Source organism: Adiantum capillus-veneris, chromosome 5 (genome assembly GCF_014529385.1).
Source record: "Adiantum capillus-veneris isolate H3 chromosome 5, ASM1452938v2, whole genome shotgun sequence".
Lineage (NCBI taxonomy): Eukaryota > Viridiplantae > Streptophyta > Polypodiopsida > Polypodiales > Pteridaceae > Adiantum > Adiantum capillus-veneris.
The window spans coordinates 65061575-65078685 of record NC_140935.1 but is presented as its reverse complement, the minus strand read 5'-3'; the positions used below and the strand labels follow the sequence as shown (position 1 = coordinate 65078685).

The 17111-nt window shown below is 45.6% G+C and overlaps 1 protein-coding gene across 1 annotated transcript in view; it reads right to left on the bottom strand.

Moving 5' to 3' along the window:
- LOC147457446 (dynein regulatory complex subunit 7-like) overlaps window positions 1–17111 on the bottom strand; it is a 318156-nt gene that overhangs the window by 253321 nt on the left and 47724 nt on the right. Inside the window, exons 3-4 of the mRNA XM_086512336.1 lie at window positions 4122–4242; window positions 3841–3991 (exon numbers count right to left, since the gene is read on the bottom strand). Of these exons, the coding sequence (XP_086368462.1) occupies window positions 3841–3991; window positions 4122–4242 (272 nt within the window). The remainder of the gene's footprint in view (window positions 1–3840; window positions 3992–4121; window positions 4243–17111) is intronic.

Below are 17111 nucleotides of genomic sequence, written 5' to 3'. Positions count from 1 at the left end.
CTTCTGATCGATAGGCTTTCGCTTCTCGACACTGCTCTATGCTCTATGTACAACCTTTAAAGTACCTATACCCACCCCCTCACACTCACTTGCCGTACCCACCCTGTTCCCCCTTCACCCAACCCAACCCCAACCACCCCTCACCCCCTATACACTCACCCTCGCCCCCTACCAATCCCTCCTCGCCCCTACACTCTCTCCCTCGCCCCCCTAACCACCCCTTGCCCCTCTACCCACTCACCCTCGCCCCCTACCCGCCCCTAGTTGCCTCCTCACACCCCCTCACCAGCCCTTGTCCCCCTCGCCCCTAGTCCCCCACCCCCCCCCCTCACCAGCCCTCGCCCATCCCCAAATCGTCCCCCTCTCTCCCAAACTCGTCCCCCCTAACCCCTCCCCAACTCGCCCCTCTCCTTACCCAGCTCGCCCCCCTCCCTCCCCAACTCGCCTCCCTACCCTCTCTCCCAACTCGCCCCTCTCCTTACCCAATTCGTCCCCCCCCCCCCCTCCCCCCCTAACCAGCCCTCGCCCCTACACTCTTTTTCTCGCCCCTACCCTCCCCCTCACACTCACTCACCCCCTACCCACCCCTCAACCCCCCCACCCCTAACTCACTCTCGCCCCTACCCAGCCCTCGCCCCCTACCCACCCCTTGCACATGCCCATACATGGCCAAAAAATTCCCCTCTCCCCCGCTTCTCCTCACCCTCTCCCCCAAGTACCTATACAGTGTTTAAAGCAGCCCTCTCGCTTTGTTTGCTTGTTCACAGGAGATGGAGAGCGACACAAAGGGGGAGAGCAAGTTCTTTGTAATCCAAGCACAGCAGACGAGCAAGCTGAAGAGCCTCTATTTCCTTGTGGCTTTCAAGCATTCACCTGGTTGCCATCATGTTGCTGTCAATGCTTTTTGTTCTGCCATCACTATGGAGCTTAATCTTATTTGCAATGTTTCTCGGGCTTATGGTCATCCTCTTTTGGAGAAGAGTGCTGTTGCAGAAAGTGTTGCAAGGTTCATCTGCAAGCATGGACCAGGTCATTTTCCTCCCACTATGGTTATGGAGGATAAAGATGCGCTGGATCCAAACCGAGCATATGTCTTTGTTGTGGAGCCTCATTCTGTTTTGCCAATTGGGATTCTTGGACTATGCAATCATACTGGGTTCCTGCCTATTCAAAGGCTTAAGGCATTTGCAAGCATTGCAGTGTTTTTAACTCCACTTTTGAGGCACGTAAGGTCAGGGGCCTAGCACCTGCTTCACGAAAGATGTACAAATGCAGTACCTAGTGGTTTTCTTTCACAGTTTTTCAATATTCCTCTCACCGAGATCATGAGCGGTCTTGTGGCGGGCAACCTGTAGCAGGCTACAGTGTCACTTTCACAGGACACACAGTTAGTACAGTTGGTCTGGTCTGGCAGTGACACATGGAAGGGATACGAGCGGTGGTCTAGTGGACATCGTGGCCACCACTCAGTTGGAGATAGACTTAGTTGGCTGACATTTATGAGCCGTTGGTGGCTCTTATGGTGGTACATGTGAGTAGTAGTTGTTGGGTCATCACGATTATCTTCTTCATATATGGTCCAGCGTCGTCGTCTAGAGTAGCGAGTCTATACACAGCACGTCTACACCATCCCTGCACATCTGAGCCTCGACACCCCCATTGTACCCGTGAGTTATGGGCTGAGTCTGAGTGTGCTGCCACGCCAGATTCTGTATCGGTTCCTTTGAGATAGTTGAGTCCATATTTTCTAGTCTGCTGTTGTGTCTCTGTGTTGATTTGCTATTATCTATTGTTTCCATTTTGATTTGAGTGAGATGTCACGCACATTGCACTGAGGAGCACTCAGTGTAGAGAGCACGACACACTATCCACGCTACAAGGTCAAGAGCCCACCATTAGGAAGAGGATGGGGTCTAGGAGGGCCTCTTTATTTTATATGAGATTATAAAGGTGATTAATATTTTGACAAATAGGCGCACACCATGTGCAAGAGTGGTGGGTGTGTAAGAGAAGTATCTCTAGTCTACGATAAAACTCTGGGCTATCCTATCACCACTTGGGCACTACGTGGCATGTATGTGTCCATATAATTTGGTCTCAGCATGAACAAGTTCTCCACTATAGTCAAGAACTGGTCCCCATAATACAGCATCTTTGGGAAAAGAGGCTGTCTAGGTCTAATCCCATGTCTTTTTAATGTAAAGCTGTCATATCTCCTATTTGTATACCCGATTTCTCTCACCGTGTGAAAGATGGATGAAAGAGAAATGAAGATCCTGTTGGAGAGAGAAATAGACACATCATGGTCTGGTGTCAGGTCAATTGGAAAGCACTATCTCCACTGGGGTGTGGAAGACCGCCACAAATGGGAAACTTAGGGTGCTCTCAGAGTATACATTAGAGCAAAGTATTTCTACATTCATTAGCTTTGGCCTATCCAAGGAAAGCATAAGATCCCTCTTGTGATTGGTATACGTCATTTGATGATGTGGTTGATGTGGATGTTACAGTTCTTTCATTTCCTAAGGCAGTTCGAATGTGGCTTTCGGGAATGCAAAGCTATTACTTAGATTATTACACCTTTACAACCAAATCCTCCCCTAAAGATTACGGAGAGTTTTCAAGATTGGTGTTTTGATCGCCAGGGCTGCTCCTTCTGCCCCCAGTACAACTCTTGCTCATTCCCCCCACCTTGGATTTTGGAGCATGGTAATCGGTTATGAAATTTGTGCAAACCTCCTAGTTGGTGGAAACGTAGTCTACAAAACACTTGGAAGTTAAAATTGCCTCTTTAACAGTGGGTTTTCTTTTTGCACAATCTCACAAGAACGCTTCCTATTGGGTCCTAGCAAGTCGGCATATTGCTTCCTCTGTATGTTTCCGGTGCCACCAATGTGCTGAGCTACTCTTACGTTATGGCATTGCATTCATGAGGCTACACAAAGCTTCAATCTTGTTTCCCGCCCGGCCATTTTGGAAAGATTCATCTGGATGTTTGGTCAACTGAATCCACCATTATCAAAGTACAAATATTTTCTTGCCAAATGCGATTCTGGGCCTTTTGGTCTGTTAATCATACACACAATCGCCTCCATCGGGTTTTCATTGTAGTAGAAATTCTTTAGCTCTACCATACCCATACTTGGATACTGAGCTCCTTCAGTCACTTCACAATTGTTTCCATTTGGGAGACATCTTACTTCAGCAATTTGAGGTTTTCTATGACTGTTTCTAGCTTTTTGACATGGCTTCACCCATTTTGATTGGCCATATCTTGTACATTCCTCTAATCAGATGAAAAATTAGTTTTACCCCAAAAAAAGTGTGTGAGCCTAAGCAGGAACTAAGGGGATAATGCTATTATCATGGGATCCGTGTGCTCAAAAGTAATGGGGTTTCTTTAAGCATCTATTAAAGGCCCTCTAAAGATTCTATACTTTTGGTTGTTTGATATACCATCAGATGTGATCAACCTTTCCACGGAACAAGTCTGCACATGTTTGGATATAACCTTGCCTACGAATTGCCTTTAGCAAAAGACTTGCCAAAGTTCAATGCTTATCCGTAGCAGAATTGAAAGGTTGACTTGATATTGAAGACGCACTTTCCATCTCTAGCTGAAGCTTGAAAAAAGGATAAGGCTTCGTTTCAGCTTAGAAGATCTTTTAGGCTTGAGCCTAAACTTTAGCCTTGTAAGTACACAACTCATGTGCTAGCCTGTTGCTCTTCCTGGTAAAACATTGTTTGTAGTTTGCATTGGGGCTTGTGCTCTCAAGGTGTGTTTTCCATATGATGACCTTTTTCTTCATTGAACCCAAAAAAAAGAAATGGCTACATTACCAAGATTTAAAACCACCAAAACGGTGAGATGGCTCCAAAAATTGGGGAGCATCATTAACTGATTCTTTGAGAAATTGAGCTCTCTCAAAGATACTAAGAACTGTATGCCTAGATCCAGTTCCTTCATCTCATTCTCCGAGAGATCTAAGACCTGTCAAAACAAAAATATTTCAAAGCCAAAACTGAGCAATCAAAACATTATCCCTGATCGGAAACTCACAGTCAATCTAACTTCAGAGAATAGCATAATGCAGCACAATGGATAGTTGCAATAAATTGACCTGAATTTTTGCAAATCGGAGCACAACTGGTGGCAGACTTTGAAAGTGATTCTTGCCCAATTTCAGATTCCGCAAAGTGCGAAATTCAGCAAGCTCGTTTGTGAGCTCTGACAGCTGATTACTAAACACCAAAAGACAGAAACATTCAGCCATTACGGAGTGTGCATGCACAGCCATGCATCCTCACCAAAATCATGTGCTATAACAATTGCATATACTATTTCCACAAGAAAACGTATGCTTCTATGACTAATGTATGTTACAAAAATATTCAAGTGCTAAGTATGTTTCAAGCATTCTTTTGTAAAGGTTCATAACTTGAGCTTTCATGAGCTCTGCATTGGCATTACCCTTCATATAAGACACTGCCAGTCCTACTTTGGAGTGTTCTGACGGCCTCTTGAAAAGACGATGTCAAACTGCTCTATAAATGCAAGGGCTCGATGGGTGTCCTACAAGTTTGATAGACACTGACTCTAAGTACCGACGCACTAGACAAACACAAATCTAGCACTTGCACAAAGACAACTCAGTCAGTGCACATGCAGATGATATCAGTCACATAAAAATCGATTCCAGATCTAAGATCGTGATTCCTCGCAATGTATTTAGCAATCAAATCTAGATCCACACCGGACCTCACTGATGTCGGATTAGCTAATTCTTATTGCGATCATGTCTATAGATTCTCAAGAGCAAAATGTTGCAGTCATTTTGTCTTTCAATCCTGCACTCAAACAAAATCACATGAGAGAATACACATCAATCAAATTCAAGTTCGAGAATTCCCATTTTCAATTTTCTTATTCGTAAAGTTATACAGCAAAATACTGTCAGCACAGTAGTATCCCTGAAATCCAAAGGGAAATCAGTGACTTTATTCCATCCAGGTAATCTCCAACAAAGGAGCGAGTGACTCCCCTCTCGTGCACTCCCATCTGCACCAAATTCAATCCTGCTGATCTGTGGGATCTTTTGGAATAGTCGCAACTACGCCGAAAGCCTCAAGGTGAAGTTCCAAAATCTGAGCAGTATCTGCTAGGTCCTCCTCCTTCATCCACTTGGCATCCAATGCCAGATAGTTATTGAATTTCACTAATAACCGCTGAATCACTTTACATTTCACTTTTCTTTCTTTATGGGTCAGTATCTATTCAAGATGAGTATCTCCTCGCTCTCTTCCACTTCAGGTTGCTCATCAGGCTCCCTGTCAATTGGCACCTTACCCTTAAAGGGTTTCAAGAGACTCACATGAAAAGCATTGTGAACCTTCCAAGTGTCTGGCAACTTGAGTCTGAAGGATACATCGTTATCTTTTCTTGGATCTGGAAAGGGCCATAATACCTCATGCGGAGCTTTGGAAAAAGTCGCTTCTTTCCCTTTTCGTTTCCTTACGCGAGCCTTCTCAAAAAGTAAGAGCACCCAATCACCTTCCTTCAACTTCAATTTTCTCCGACAACGCCCAATGCCTAGCACCCTCAGGCATTGATGATGATGATGATGATTTTATTCTTTCACTTTACTTCGTTTTCATTTTTATACCCAAACATTGGATTAGATCCACCAAGATTGTATCAGTTTGATCTCATAGGTCATTTTGACCTTTTGAAAACGTTTAATATAACATTTCATTTCATTCTCTTTAATTCTCTTCTCCTCTTCTTCTTCTTCTTCTTCTTCTTCTTCTCTCTCTCTCTCTCTCTCTTTGACTCTGACTTTGTATCAGATCCACCACATTGTGACTTTCTGGTCTCATAGGTCACTTTGGCCTTTTGAAGACGTTAATATAACATTTCATTTCATTTCTCTCTCTCTCTCTCTATCAGTTCCACGAACCTAGGACAAAGTTATGGCTCTTTGATACTTTGGTCGCCTCTACTATGCTATATGGGGTGCAGGTTTGGGGACCTTCTGTAGGCCAGGAAGGCTGGAGATGTATGGAGAGGCCCTTGGTATCTATATCTCTCGGCTGATTAGAGCCAAGGCCTCCGTACCGCATGATCTCATTCGAACGGAGTTAGCTGCCCCCCCTATGGAGATTGAGGCGATTACCAGATCAGTCTCCTTTGTACACAGCCTATGGGATACTACCAGAGATAGATATGCCATGTTGGCCCTAGAGTCCTCCAGACAGTTAGCTCTACAGGGGGATACATCATGCTGGTATGCACAGATGACATCATGGTTTCAGACACATGGCTTCACAATGGACAGGCTGCCTCCTTTTCAGTACTCTCTACAGGCACCCTTGATATCTTTGACTCGGGTGGAGAATACTAGACTCATTCGTCAGGATCTGATCCAGCTCAACACAAGGAGGACATGGATAGAGCCGCTACAAGAGTTGGGCACGAAGATGGCTTTCTATAGAGAGCATCTTCTCCACCTCACAAGGGATGGGTTTGTGATTCGACCTAGCTATATGGACACACATCTTTCTCATGGTTTGCGTTGTGCCATTGGCCAGATACGCACATCCTCACATCAGCTTGAGATTGAGACTGGCAGATTCAAAGGGATACCATCAGATAGCAAGATATGCCGCTTATGCCATCTAGAGCCAGAGACAGAGTTACATTACATATGCCATTGCACAGTGTACTATGAGATACGAGGCCGTTTCCATTGTCTATTCAGAGAGGGTTTTGGGCCTCTGTCTAGGGTCATGAGTTATGAGGATCAGAGATGTCTTGGACTGTATCTACTTGAGTTCATAGTTACAGGGAATGGCCATTTTTAGGTCCCCGTTCCCATCCCAATTTCCCGTTCCGGATTGCCGTTCCGTGTTTTAGACGTGAGTATCCCAAACAGGGAATAGCATTTCATGCATGTTGCCGTTCCCCGTTCCCCGTTCCAATTTCCCGTTCCGGGTAACTATGCTTGAGTTACAAAGGCATAGAGACACTTTACTGAGGAGAGATAGAGAGAGACAGTCCCAGAGACAGATTCCAGATTTCTTTACACTAGATATCGGACACCCAGAGGAGCAACCACCATTGCAGAGCTATGCCCGCACTCACACTACCACTACTGGCATTCTCATAGGCTGAGCATTGGAGCTAGGGAGATCTAGACGACCGCGATTGAGGAGAGGAGCTACACAATATCGACGAAGATTACAGCAGAGGATTCGAGCCATACTTTCTCGATGTTCAGAGTGCGGATGAGGATGGATCTCTACCATATCTCCCCCCCCCCTCATTGTATTACACAGTGTACTGGGCACCTTTTGTATTAGCTGGGACATCCATGTAGCCCCAGTTTGTAGTAGTTGTATTTTTGTTTCAGTTCTTTTTTGATTCCGGACATGGTATCAGATTCACTATGTTGTAACAGCTTGGTCTCATAGGTCATTTTGGCCTTTTGAAGACGTTGATATATCATTTCATCATTTCTCTCTTTCAGGGAGGAGCTTCAACCCCTCATTTGTATTGTCCGGAGAGATGAGCAGGCCAGATATATGTGGGTCAGAGTGAGAGTGGAGACAGGGAGGCCACTCAAATTGCACTATGCCATTTTGCCCCTAGCACATCTCATTATGCATCGCCCAAGGGACAGTCACCCTACATGATATTGGATGAGGACATATGGGAGTCCTCTAGAGATGTAGATGTCATTCTTTTGGGAAACTTTAATGCCATAATGGACCAATCTCAGACAGCTTTCTATGATACTTCAGAGGAAATGTTGAAAGAATTGGATGTCAGTGATATGGGATACGCCAAATGTTTGCACGATGAAGAGCACACTGGATATGAGGGATATCTGACAGATTTGGGAACTGCACATGGACTTGCCTTCTTGAATGGCCTCCAGAGATTTACAGCGTCGAGTGGGTTCACTTGTTTTCCTCATAGACATGGGGCTAGCACAGTGGATTATGTTTTGGCTCAGCCCAGTTTCTTACCCTCTATACACGACTTTACAATCGGGCCCAGCCCTATAGGGGTAGCAGTAGATCATGCTCTCCTCGCGTTTACTGTCTCATCCCAGTTTAGCACAGCTTGATTGGAAAGAGATCTACGCATACCCGATACACTTTTACTTCGGGGACTGATTCTCTCTACATAGATGGTATCTACAAACACATATGCATAGAGGATCCGGGGAGACCCCTAGGGGAGCTCACTTATATATTGTCAAAGACACTACAGGATGCAGCAGCAAAGGCATACCCACACACACAGCCTGGGCAGCGACGACGTTCTAGGAGCATTCCCCAAAATGGCTGGTATGATGAGGATTGCAGAGAGACCAGAGCCCCCCGACTTCAAAGGGAGGTACTTCTAGGAGTCACTACTCACAAGCAGCCAGGATTTGCTTCTCGGTATTTGGTACGACAGAAGAAGAGGGCGTTTCAACTCGGCTAGAGCAGGATTTATATCAGTTGTTTTTGAGCTAGGATTCAAGCGAGGCATGGAGACTCTTCCAAGAGTACTCGCCCCCACCGGTCATCACTTCTACAGAGGTATGGGGTCTACACGGTCTAGGGCCAGCCACCTTTTCCAAATCCGCCAGAGCCATGCCCACATACATGCGCTTTCTTTACCACCGAGATGATAAAGAAATCCAGTGACTGGATGAAGACTAGGAGAGCATATGATCACGATGGCCTCGTAATAGAGCATTTTATACATGCCAGAGATTTTCTTGCAAAGGTTCTAGCAGCGATGTTCAACCGTGCCATGTGCGAGGACCTACCTGATACTTGGAGTTTGTCCAGGATCGTACCTATCTTCCTGTCAAGGGACCCTATGGAGCCAGGTAACTACCGCACTATCATGTTTGGACACACATTGGCACGGTTGTACGCATCCATCCTTGAGCAACAGTTGAGTAGATGGGCAGAGAGAGAGAGGGTGTGCGGGCAGGTGGACGGGTGGGTTTCAAGAGAGGTTTCTCTACTCTTGACCATATTCTGACACCCAAAACCATTATTAAATAGGGGAGATCACGTTGGAGACGGCTCTATTTTGCTTTGTGCGCTTCCACAAAGCCTTCGATACACTGCCAAAAGCTAGATTGATGCGTAGACTGTAGGAGATGGGGGTACCCAGAGAGTGGATATGGGGGATCATGGCTCTATACAAGTCAGTAGTGAGGCATGTACGCTCTCCAGAGGGAATTTCTTATTTGATTCACTCCACTATTGGGGTGAAACAGGGTTGCCTGCTATCTCCTACACTATTTGGCATGTACGTGGATGAGCTTGCTGACTACATTGAGAGGGATGGTAATAGACGAGCACAGTTGGCAGGGACATGGATCCCACTATTGTTATATGCTGATTTCCGACTCCCCGGAGGGGATGCAGCGTCATTTAGATGCTTTGTCCACATTTGCCCACGATAGTGGATTGTCTGTTAACCTAAGGAAAATCAAGGTTATGGTGTTTTACACCACACCACAGTGGGTCAAGAGGTCATCACCCACTTTTACATATGGCCAAGAGACGGTGGACTATATAGATGCATACACCTATCTTGCGGTAGTCTTCAGTGGACCGGTGTTTTCATTGAGGAGAGCAGCAGAGACTAGATTGACGGGAGATAATGCAGCCTTGGGAGGACTGGAGAAGATGTGTTCGCGGGTTTAGTTTCAGGAACCTCGAACAAAGCTATGGTCTTTTGACACTCTAGTGGCTTCAGCTATGGTTTATGGGGTTCAGATTTGGGGGCCCTCAGTGGACCACCAGGGTAGATCTGGTAGCACTGATGGTTGGAGATGTATGGAGAGGCCTCTAGTCTCTATGATCTCTCGGATGATTTGGGCTAAGGCCTCAGTGCCACACGAGATTATTTGAGCTGAGCTTGCTGCCCCCCCTCTCGTAGTTGAGGCCCTTACTAGATCAATTTTCTTCATGCATAATTTATAGGGCCTCCACAGAGACAGATAAGCTCGGCTAGCCCTCGAGTCATCAGGACAGCTAGCGCTACACGGGGACACAACATGCTGGTATGGGCAGATGACATCATGGCTTCAATCACATGGCTTCAACATGGATAGACTGCCACCTTTCCAGTATTCCTTGGATGCACCCTCCCTATCTCTCACACGGCAGAGACCACTAGATACCAGCTAGATACCAGGAGCATATGGATACAGCCGACACAAGAGTTGGGCACGAAGATGGCTTTGTATAGAGAGCATCTCCTCCAACTAACAAAGGATGGATATGTGATCAAACCGGCCTATATGGACACTCATTTATCCTATGGGATACGATGTGCACATCATCGCATCAGCTAGCAGATTTAGGAGAGTACCAGCAGAAGCCAGGGTATGCCACTTGTGTCATATAGAGCCAGAGATAGAGTTACATTACATTTGTCATTGTCCGGTATACTATGAGATACGAGGCCGCTTTCACGGTGTATTCAGAGAGGGCTTTGGACCGTTGGCTAGCGTCATGAGATATCCACATCAGAGATGCCTCGGGTTGTTTTTGCTAGAGATACACAAACACAGGGAGAATCTCTTGAGGAGAACCGGGCAATGGGAGACATTCACAAAGGGAGATCACTAACTTCTTTAGAGCAAGGACTCAGCAGCTAGATGAGCATGCTTCACAGCACACTTCAGAGCCCATTCTAGCAGAGGTGTATCAATGGACAGAGCCATTGAGCTCGGGAGAGCTAGACGCCCACTTCTAAAGGGGCGACCACGGCATCGACTAAGGCTCCATCAAAGAATCAAGACTATTATAGCACCACATGGGAGACGCCTAGTACGACTGCTTTCAAAGGCAGACATTCATGAAGCTCGTCAGCGATTGATGCAATACTTTCTTGGCCAACGCCCGATGCCGGGCATCCTAATGGCATGGATGATGATGATGATGATTTCAATCTGACGATTCTAGTCTTTTAGTTTAGTCTTTCACTTTGCTTCGTTTTATTTTTGTGCACAGACATTGGATTAGATCCACGAGGATTGTATCAGTTTGGTCTCATACGTCATTTTGGCCTTTTGAAGACGTTTAATATAACATTTCATTTCTCTCTCTCTCACACACACACTTTTTTTTAGTAATGGCAAATTGAATTACTAATGTGAAACCTCGGAACAAGGAAAACCCATAGAAAAAATTACAAGCGGTAAATCACAAACAATCAGAGTAGAGCCCGTAATGACTGAAGGGGAGCTCATCACACACACACACACACTTTTTTTTTGTAAACCTTGTTGATAGAATTTACACGTGGGAAACCTCAAAGCGAGGAAAACCCACGAAAAATAAGAGGTACAAAAAGCCGAGGCGACCACCATGAGGCTCCGAAGGCTAGAAACATTCAAGGTAATTCTGTAGGCATCAAGAGTGATGTCCCCCACATCATGAGCGAAATGCAGCACTTGAGGAAGAAATAGGGAAAGAGGTCAACATGATGTGAGGGCAGAAGTGAACATAATGGAATGTATGACGCAGATAAGATTAGAGGATGCACTCGCTATGTTTAAATCCTAGAGATAAAAAATGGAAGAACACGTGAATGAAAAGGATGCATTGATCAAAGCACTTAAGGCAGACCTCTCAGCTTGCAAAAATACCCTCGCAAGGAGGCAGAAAATCACCCCTCAATGATAAAGGAGCTCGAAAGCATTAAGGAGCAGATGAAAACTCTTTGGGAAGAGGAAGAGTGGAAGGCACGGACAACCTCTTCATGGACGGAACACCTATTCAAAACACAAGAGAAGGTTGATAAAGCTGAAAAGTTGATGGAGGACGCAAAGAAAGGGAAAGACAAGATGCCTCAAGCCATAGCGACATCCACTATCATTAATATGACCATTGAGGAGGAGCAAAAGAGAGAGACTAGAGCCCTTTGCGTGTTATAGGTCTCAAAGACACTGGAAAAGTAGAAGAAGAGGTACAAGAGCTCTTGAAACGCGTGGGTATATCTAAACCCACACACATAAGTGCTTCGAGAGTTGGCAAGAAGGGAAGTGATGAGAAAGGAAGGCCCAAGGAAAGAGCATTTATTATACGTTTCCCTACGCTAGAAGCTAGGAAGGAATTCCTGAAGAAGAGACCAACACTCAAGCAAACTCGGATATTTTTGGGTGATGACATCACTCTCACACAGGTAGCACACATGCAAGAGCTGATGCCAGATAGCAAGGCGGCGAGAGAGAAGGGGAAAATTGCTTTCTACAGGGGAGGGAGACTAGTGGTGTTAGACAAACGCACCAAATGACGGTGCGAGACCTATGGGACCAACCTTAAAATGGCAGCATGGAACTATAATGGATCAATGAAGCTAGCTGCAGGCACATTTGAGGATAGCATTAAGGGAAGAGACATTATTTTTTACTCGGAAACACATCAGACTCCTGGCGGCACATTACCTAGAGTGACAGGATACCATTGGGAGACTACATGTAGGCAAGATGTGAGATCAACGCATAGAGGACGGGGGTCGGGAGGTGTGGCGGTCCTATTCAAGGAGGAGCTTCAACCCCTCATTCGTATTGTCCGAAGGAATCAACAGGCCTCACTATGCATCGCCCAAGGGGCAGTCACCCTACATCATCTTGGATGAGGACATATGGAAGTTCTCTAGGGACGGAGATGTCATTCTTCAGGGAGGCTTTAATGCCAGAACGGACCAGTCTCAGAAAACTTTCTACGATACCTCAGAGGAAATGTTGAGAGAATTGGATGTCAGTAATATGGGACTGGTCAACTGTTCGTAGGATGAAGAGCACACTAGATACAGAGGATATTTGACAGATTTGGGGACTGCACATGGACTGGCCATCTTGAATGGCCTCCACAGATATTATGGGGCCAGCACATTGGATAATGTTTTGGCTCAACCCAGTTTCATACCCTCTATTTAGGACTTTACAGTCGGGTCCAGGCCTATTGGTGTAGCAATATATCATGCTCTCCTCACCTATACCGTCTCGTTCAAGTTCAACACAGCTCGATTGGCACAGACACCTATGCATACCTGATACACATTTACTTCAAAAACTGATTCTGTCTACATAGATGGTATCTACAGACACTTATGCACAGAGGATCCAGGAAGACCTTTAGGGGAGCTCACTTATATATTGACAAAGACACTACAGGATGCAGCAGCAGAGGCATACCCCCATACTGAGCCTGGCAGCACCGACGTTTCCGGAGCACACCCCAAAATAGCTGGTATGATGAGGAATGCAAAGAGACGAGAGCCTTCAGAGGGAGCTACCTCTAGGGGTCATTACTCACAGGCAATCACGGATTGCTTCTCGGCGTTTGGTACAATGAAAGAAGAGGGCGTTTGTCATAGACATGGGGCCAGCACAGTGGACTATGTTTTGGCTCAGCCCAGTTTCATACCCTCTATTCATGACTTTATAGTCGGGCCCATGACTATTGGTGTAGCAATAGATCATGCTCTCCTCACCTTTACCATCTCATTCAAGTTCAACACAACTCGACTGGCACAGACACATATGCATACCTGATGTCACAAAGTGATGACATGGCTACCGACAGCAGAAACCCTAAATTCTGCCAAAAACCCTAAAATTCCTGTAAACCCTAATTTTCAGAAACCCTAACTGCTGGCTGGAAACCCTAATCAGGCAGGGAATGCCACGTGGCAGCAGGTACGGATTTGCGGGATTTCCGGAAGCAAAAAGCAGATGCAAGGGCGACGCAGTTTGCTTTTTAGGGCTACGGATTGAGAAAAAGAGAACTTGCTTTTATTTTAATTGCTCTCTTGAGAGAGAGGGAGATTGCTTTTTGAACTGAAAGCTTTTTTGGGGCTCTGCTTTTGGGCATCCCTTGTAACCTTTTTATATGCGGTGAGGGCCTCACTTCTCAGAGCATCTGGATGTAGAGTCTGAGAGTGAAACCCTAACCGCTCTTGTACTCTGACATTGATTTTTAATACATAAAGAAATACCGAAAGGGGCGCCAGTCTTTGGGGCCAATATCTCTAGGCACGGAACTCCGCCAGGCCAGTGCAAATCTATTGTGATTTGTGAATTGCTTTGAAGTGGTTATTTGGTGCTGTCACGATTGATTCTTGACTTGGAGTGTCCAAGTCTGTTACAATGGTATCAGAGCCAAGTTTCGATTTCTCTTCTACGGGAAATCCGATCCCCAAATTTTTTTTCCGCGGCACCCATGGCTTCACGCAAGGATCAGTCGACTCCCTCTGCATCTGGAGATGCGAGCAGGGATCACAAAGGGGATTCAGACAGAGAGTATGGCCCGCCTTGGCCTCCTCAAGCGGAGCAAAGAGAGATGAAGCGTCGTCAATTGATCGGCGATGCAACAAAGATGATGCTCAGTTTTGCGAAGGATCCGAAATTGGCAAAATATATGAGCGAGACTTCTTTTCAAGAAGTGCATGCACAGTGGCAGAAAACCACTACACCACCCCTGAAACCCGCTCTTAAGAAACCTTCTGATCACAAACAGTATTCAGAGAAGGAATTACAAGAGGTGGTTGATGCACGGATTGCTCAGCTTTTTGACGCGCAAAAGAAAGCCAAAAAGCACGGCAAAAAGCAGAAGAAAAGCACTCACTTCCCAAGATATTTGGGTCGCTAGTCGACTTTTGACAAGGCAAAGAAACAAAAGAAGCGTGTTCGATTTGAAGGAGTACCCAGTTCTTCTTCCTCTTCTTCTTCTTCTGACAGTTCTTCTAGCTCTTCAGATTCGAGCGAAGAAGAAAGAAAAGGTAAAAAGCGAAGCAAGAAACAAAGCTTCGGAAAGGGCAAGAAAAAGGCAAAGAAGGCTAAATCTCGCCCAGAGCCTAACAGTTCTACTGAGGACTCGTCTACAGACAGCTCAGATTCTGATGATGGAAACTTCTATGCGAACAAGAAGAATTTTTACAAACCAACCAGTATGACTTTCTCGAAGATAAAAGCAAGAAAGTCCGAGAGTTTAAGGAAGGTGGCCACTTGATCAAGTTTGATACTTTTTCAGGATACTCAGATGCTTCAAAGGCTTTGTCTTTTATACAACAATTTGACATCGCTTTCGCGGAAGGACGCTATTCAAAGCACTCCAGAGCTACCTCTTACCTTAAGGGGAATGCTCGTACTTGGTGGTCCACGCTTCTTTTAAACAAGACTGCGCCAGTTAAATGGCTGAAATTTAAAAATCTTTTTTTTTCTTCTTGGTTGACGCAAGAAGATTTTTGAACGAGATATACGAGCTGCTTGGAACCATCTTCGGATGACCAAGAAAGATACAATCAATGCTTATTGTGAAAGATTCTGGAGCTCTTTTCTACCCGCCTCTTCATTCAAGAAGATCTCGTTCAGAGAACAGATTGAGCGGTTCACCTTGGGTCTACCTACAGAGATCCGAGATCACAGCTTGGAGTAGAAGTCAACTTCTATTCAGGAGTTGATGAGTCATGCGAAGCGGGGCTTTGCCATTCACTCTGGCAGTCTGACTTACCCCACAGATGAGAACATGACACAACGAGCCGAACAGACTTCTTGGAATGAAAGTACAAAGAAAAAGAGCAACCCAGAGAAAAAGGATTCACGACCCAAGCTTACTCCTCAAGAGCGAGCTCGATCCATCAAGGAGGGGAAGTGCTTTGGATGCGAGGAATAGGGACACATCTCCGCGAAGTGCCCTAAAAAGGCAAAGAAAGAACGGAATGATAAGGACGACGACAGGCCTGAGAGTTTGAGAGCAGCTGAGGAACGTGGACGAAAAGGCAAGATGAAAACAATATTGATTCCAGATTCTGTGGGTACCGATCCCGACACCATGGATGAGAGTACAGAACTTTGCCGAGCTTGGGGCAAAGTGTAAGATCAAGAGGCCCTGATTTTCTTTGATGGAGGAGCCAAGGCAAACTTCATTTCACCGAAATTGGCGGTGCGGCTCGAGATTACTCCCGATCGGATGGGACCACTTGCAGAGGCAGTTCTAACGACACCCGGCAGGGACGTAGCCATTACACTTGTCATTGGCAAACTTCGGTTGCATTGTCAGGGGTATTTGGGGCATGAGGACTTCTTCATAATGCCTTTGGAGGGTTGTGATGTTCTCTTAGGGATTCCTTGGTACCACAAGAACAACGCCGTGGTCAATTATCGGGCGAGGAAAGCGACTTTGACTACAGAAAAGGGCAGAACAGTTGTACTTGATATTCAACTGACGGGCGAGTCTGTCCCTATTGTATAGGCTTCTGCCATTTCAAAATCAATGAAATCCAGTCTGTTTGTTTACTCGATCTTTATGAAAGAATTGCGCGATAAGCATAGGACAAATATGTCTAAACTTGATAAAGAACGCAAAGATTTTCTCCACTCTCACACCGGTTGCTTCTCAGAGGGCCTACCAAGAGAGTTATCACCTGCTCGTCCTGAAGATCATACCATTGATCTGATACCTGGAAGCACACCACCGAACCGGCCACCTTACCGTGTGAGCCGAGCACAGAATGAAGAAATTATTAACCAAGTGAAAGACCTCTTGGAAAAAGGTCTTGTCCAGCCTAGTACTTCATCGTATTGCTCTCGAGTGTTGTTGGTTTTGAAGAAAGACGGATCTTGGAGGATGTGCATCGATTATAGAGCTCTCAACAAATTCACCATCAAGAACAGATTTCCGATTCCTAGGATCGATGATATACTCGGTAGGTTACAGGGATCCTCATGCTTTAGCAGGATTGACTTGAAGAGTGGATATCATCAGATCCGAATCGCGCCGGGAGACGTCTACAAGACAGCCTTTCGGACTACTTTTGGGTTATTTGAGTTTTTGATGATGCCTTTTGGCTTAATCAATGCTCCTACGACATTTAACCGGATGATGGACAAGATTTTTCGAGAGTACAGACTATTTGTTGGCACTTTCTTTGACGACATCATTGTTTTCTCCAACAATGAGGCAGAACACAGAGATCATCTACTTCAGGTCTTTCAGGCATTACGAGATCACAAGTTAGTGATTAATGCAAAGAAAAGTGAATTTTTCCTACCAGAGATACACTTTTTGGGACACATTGTCTCAGC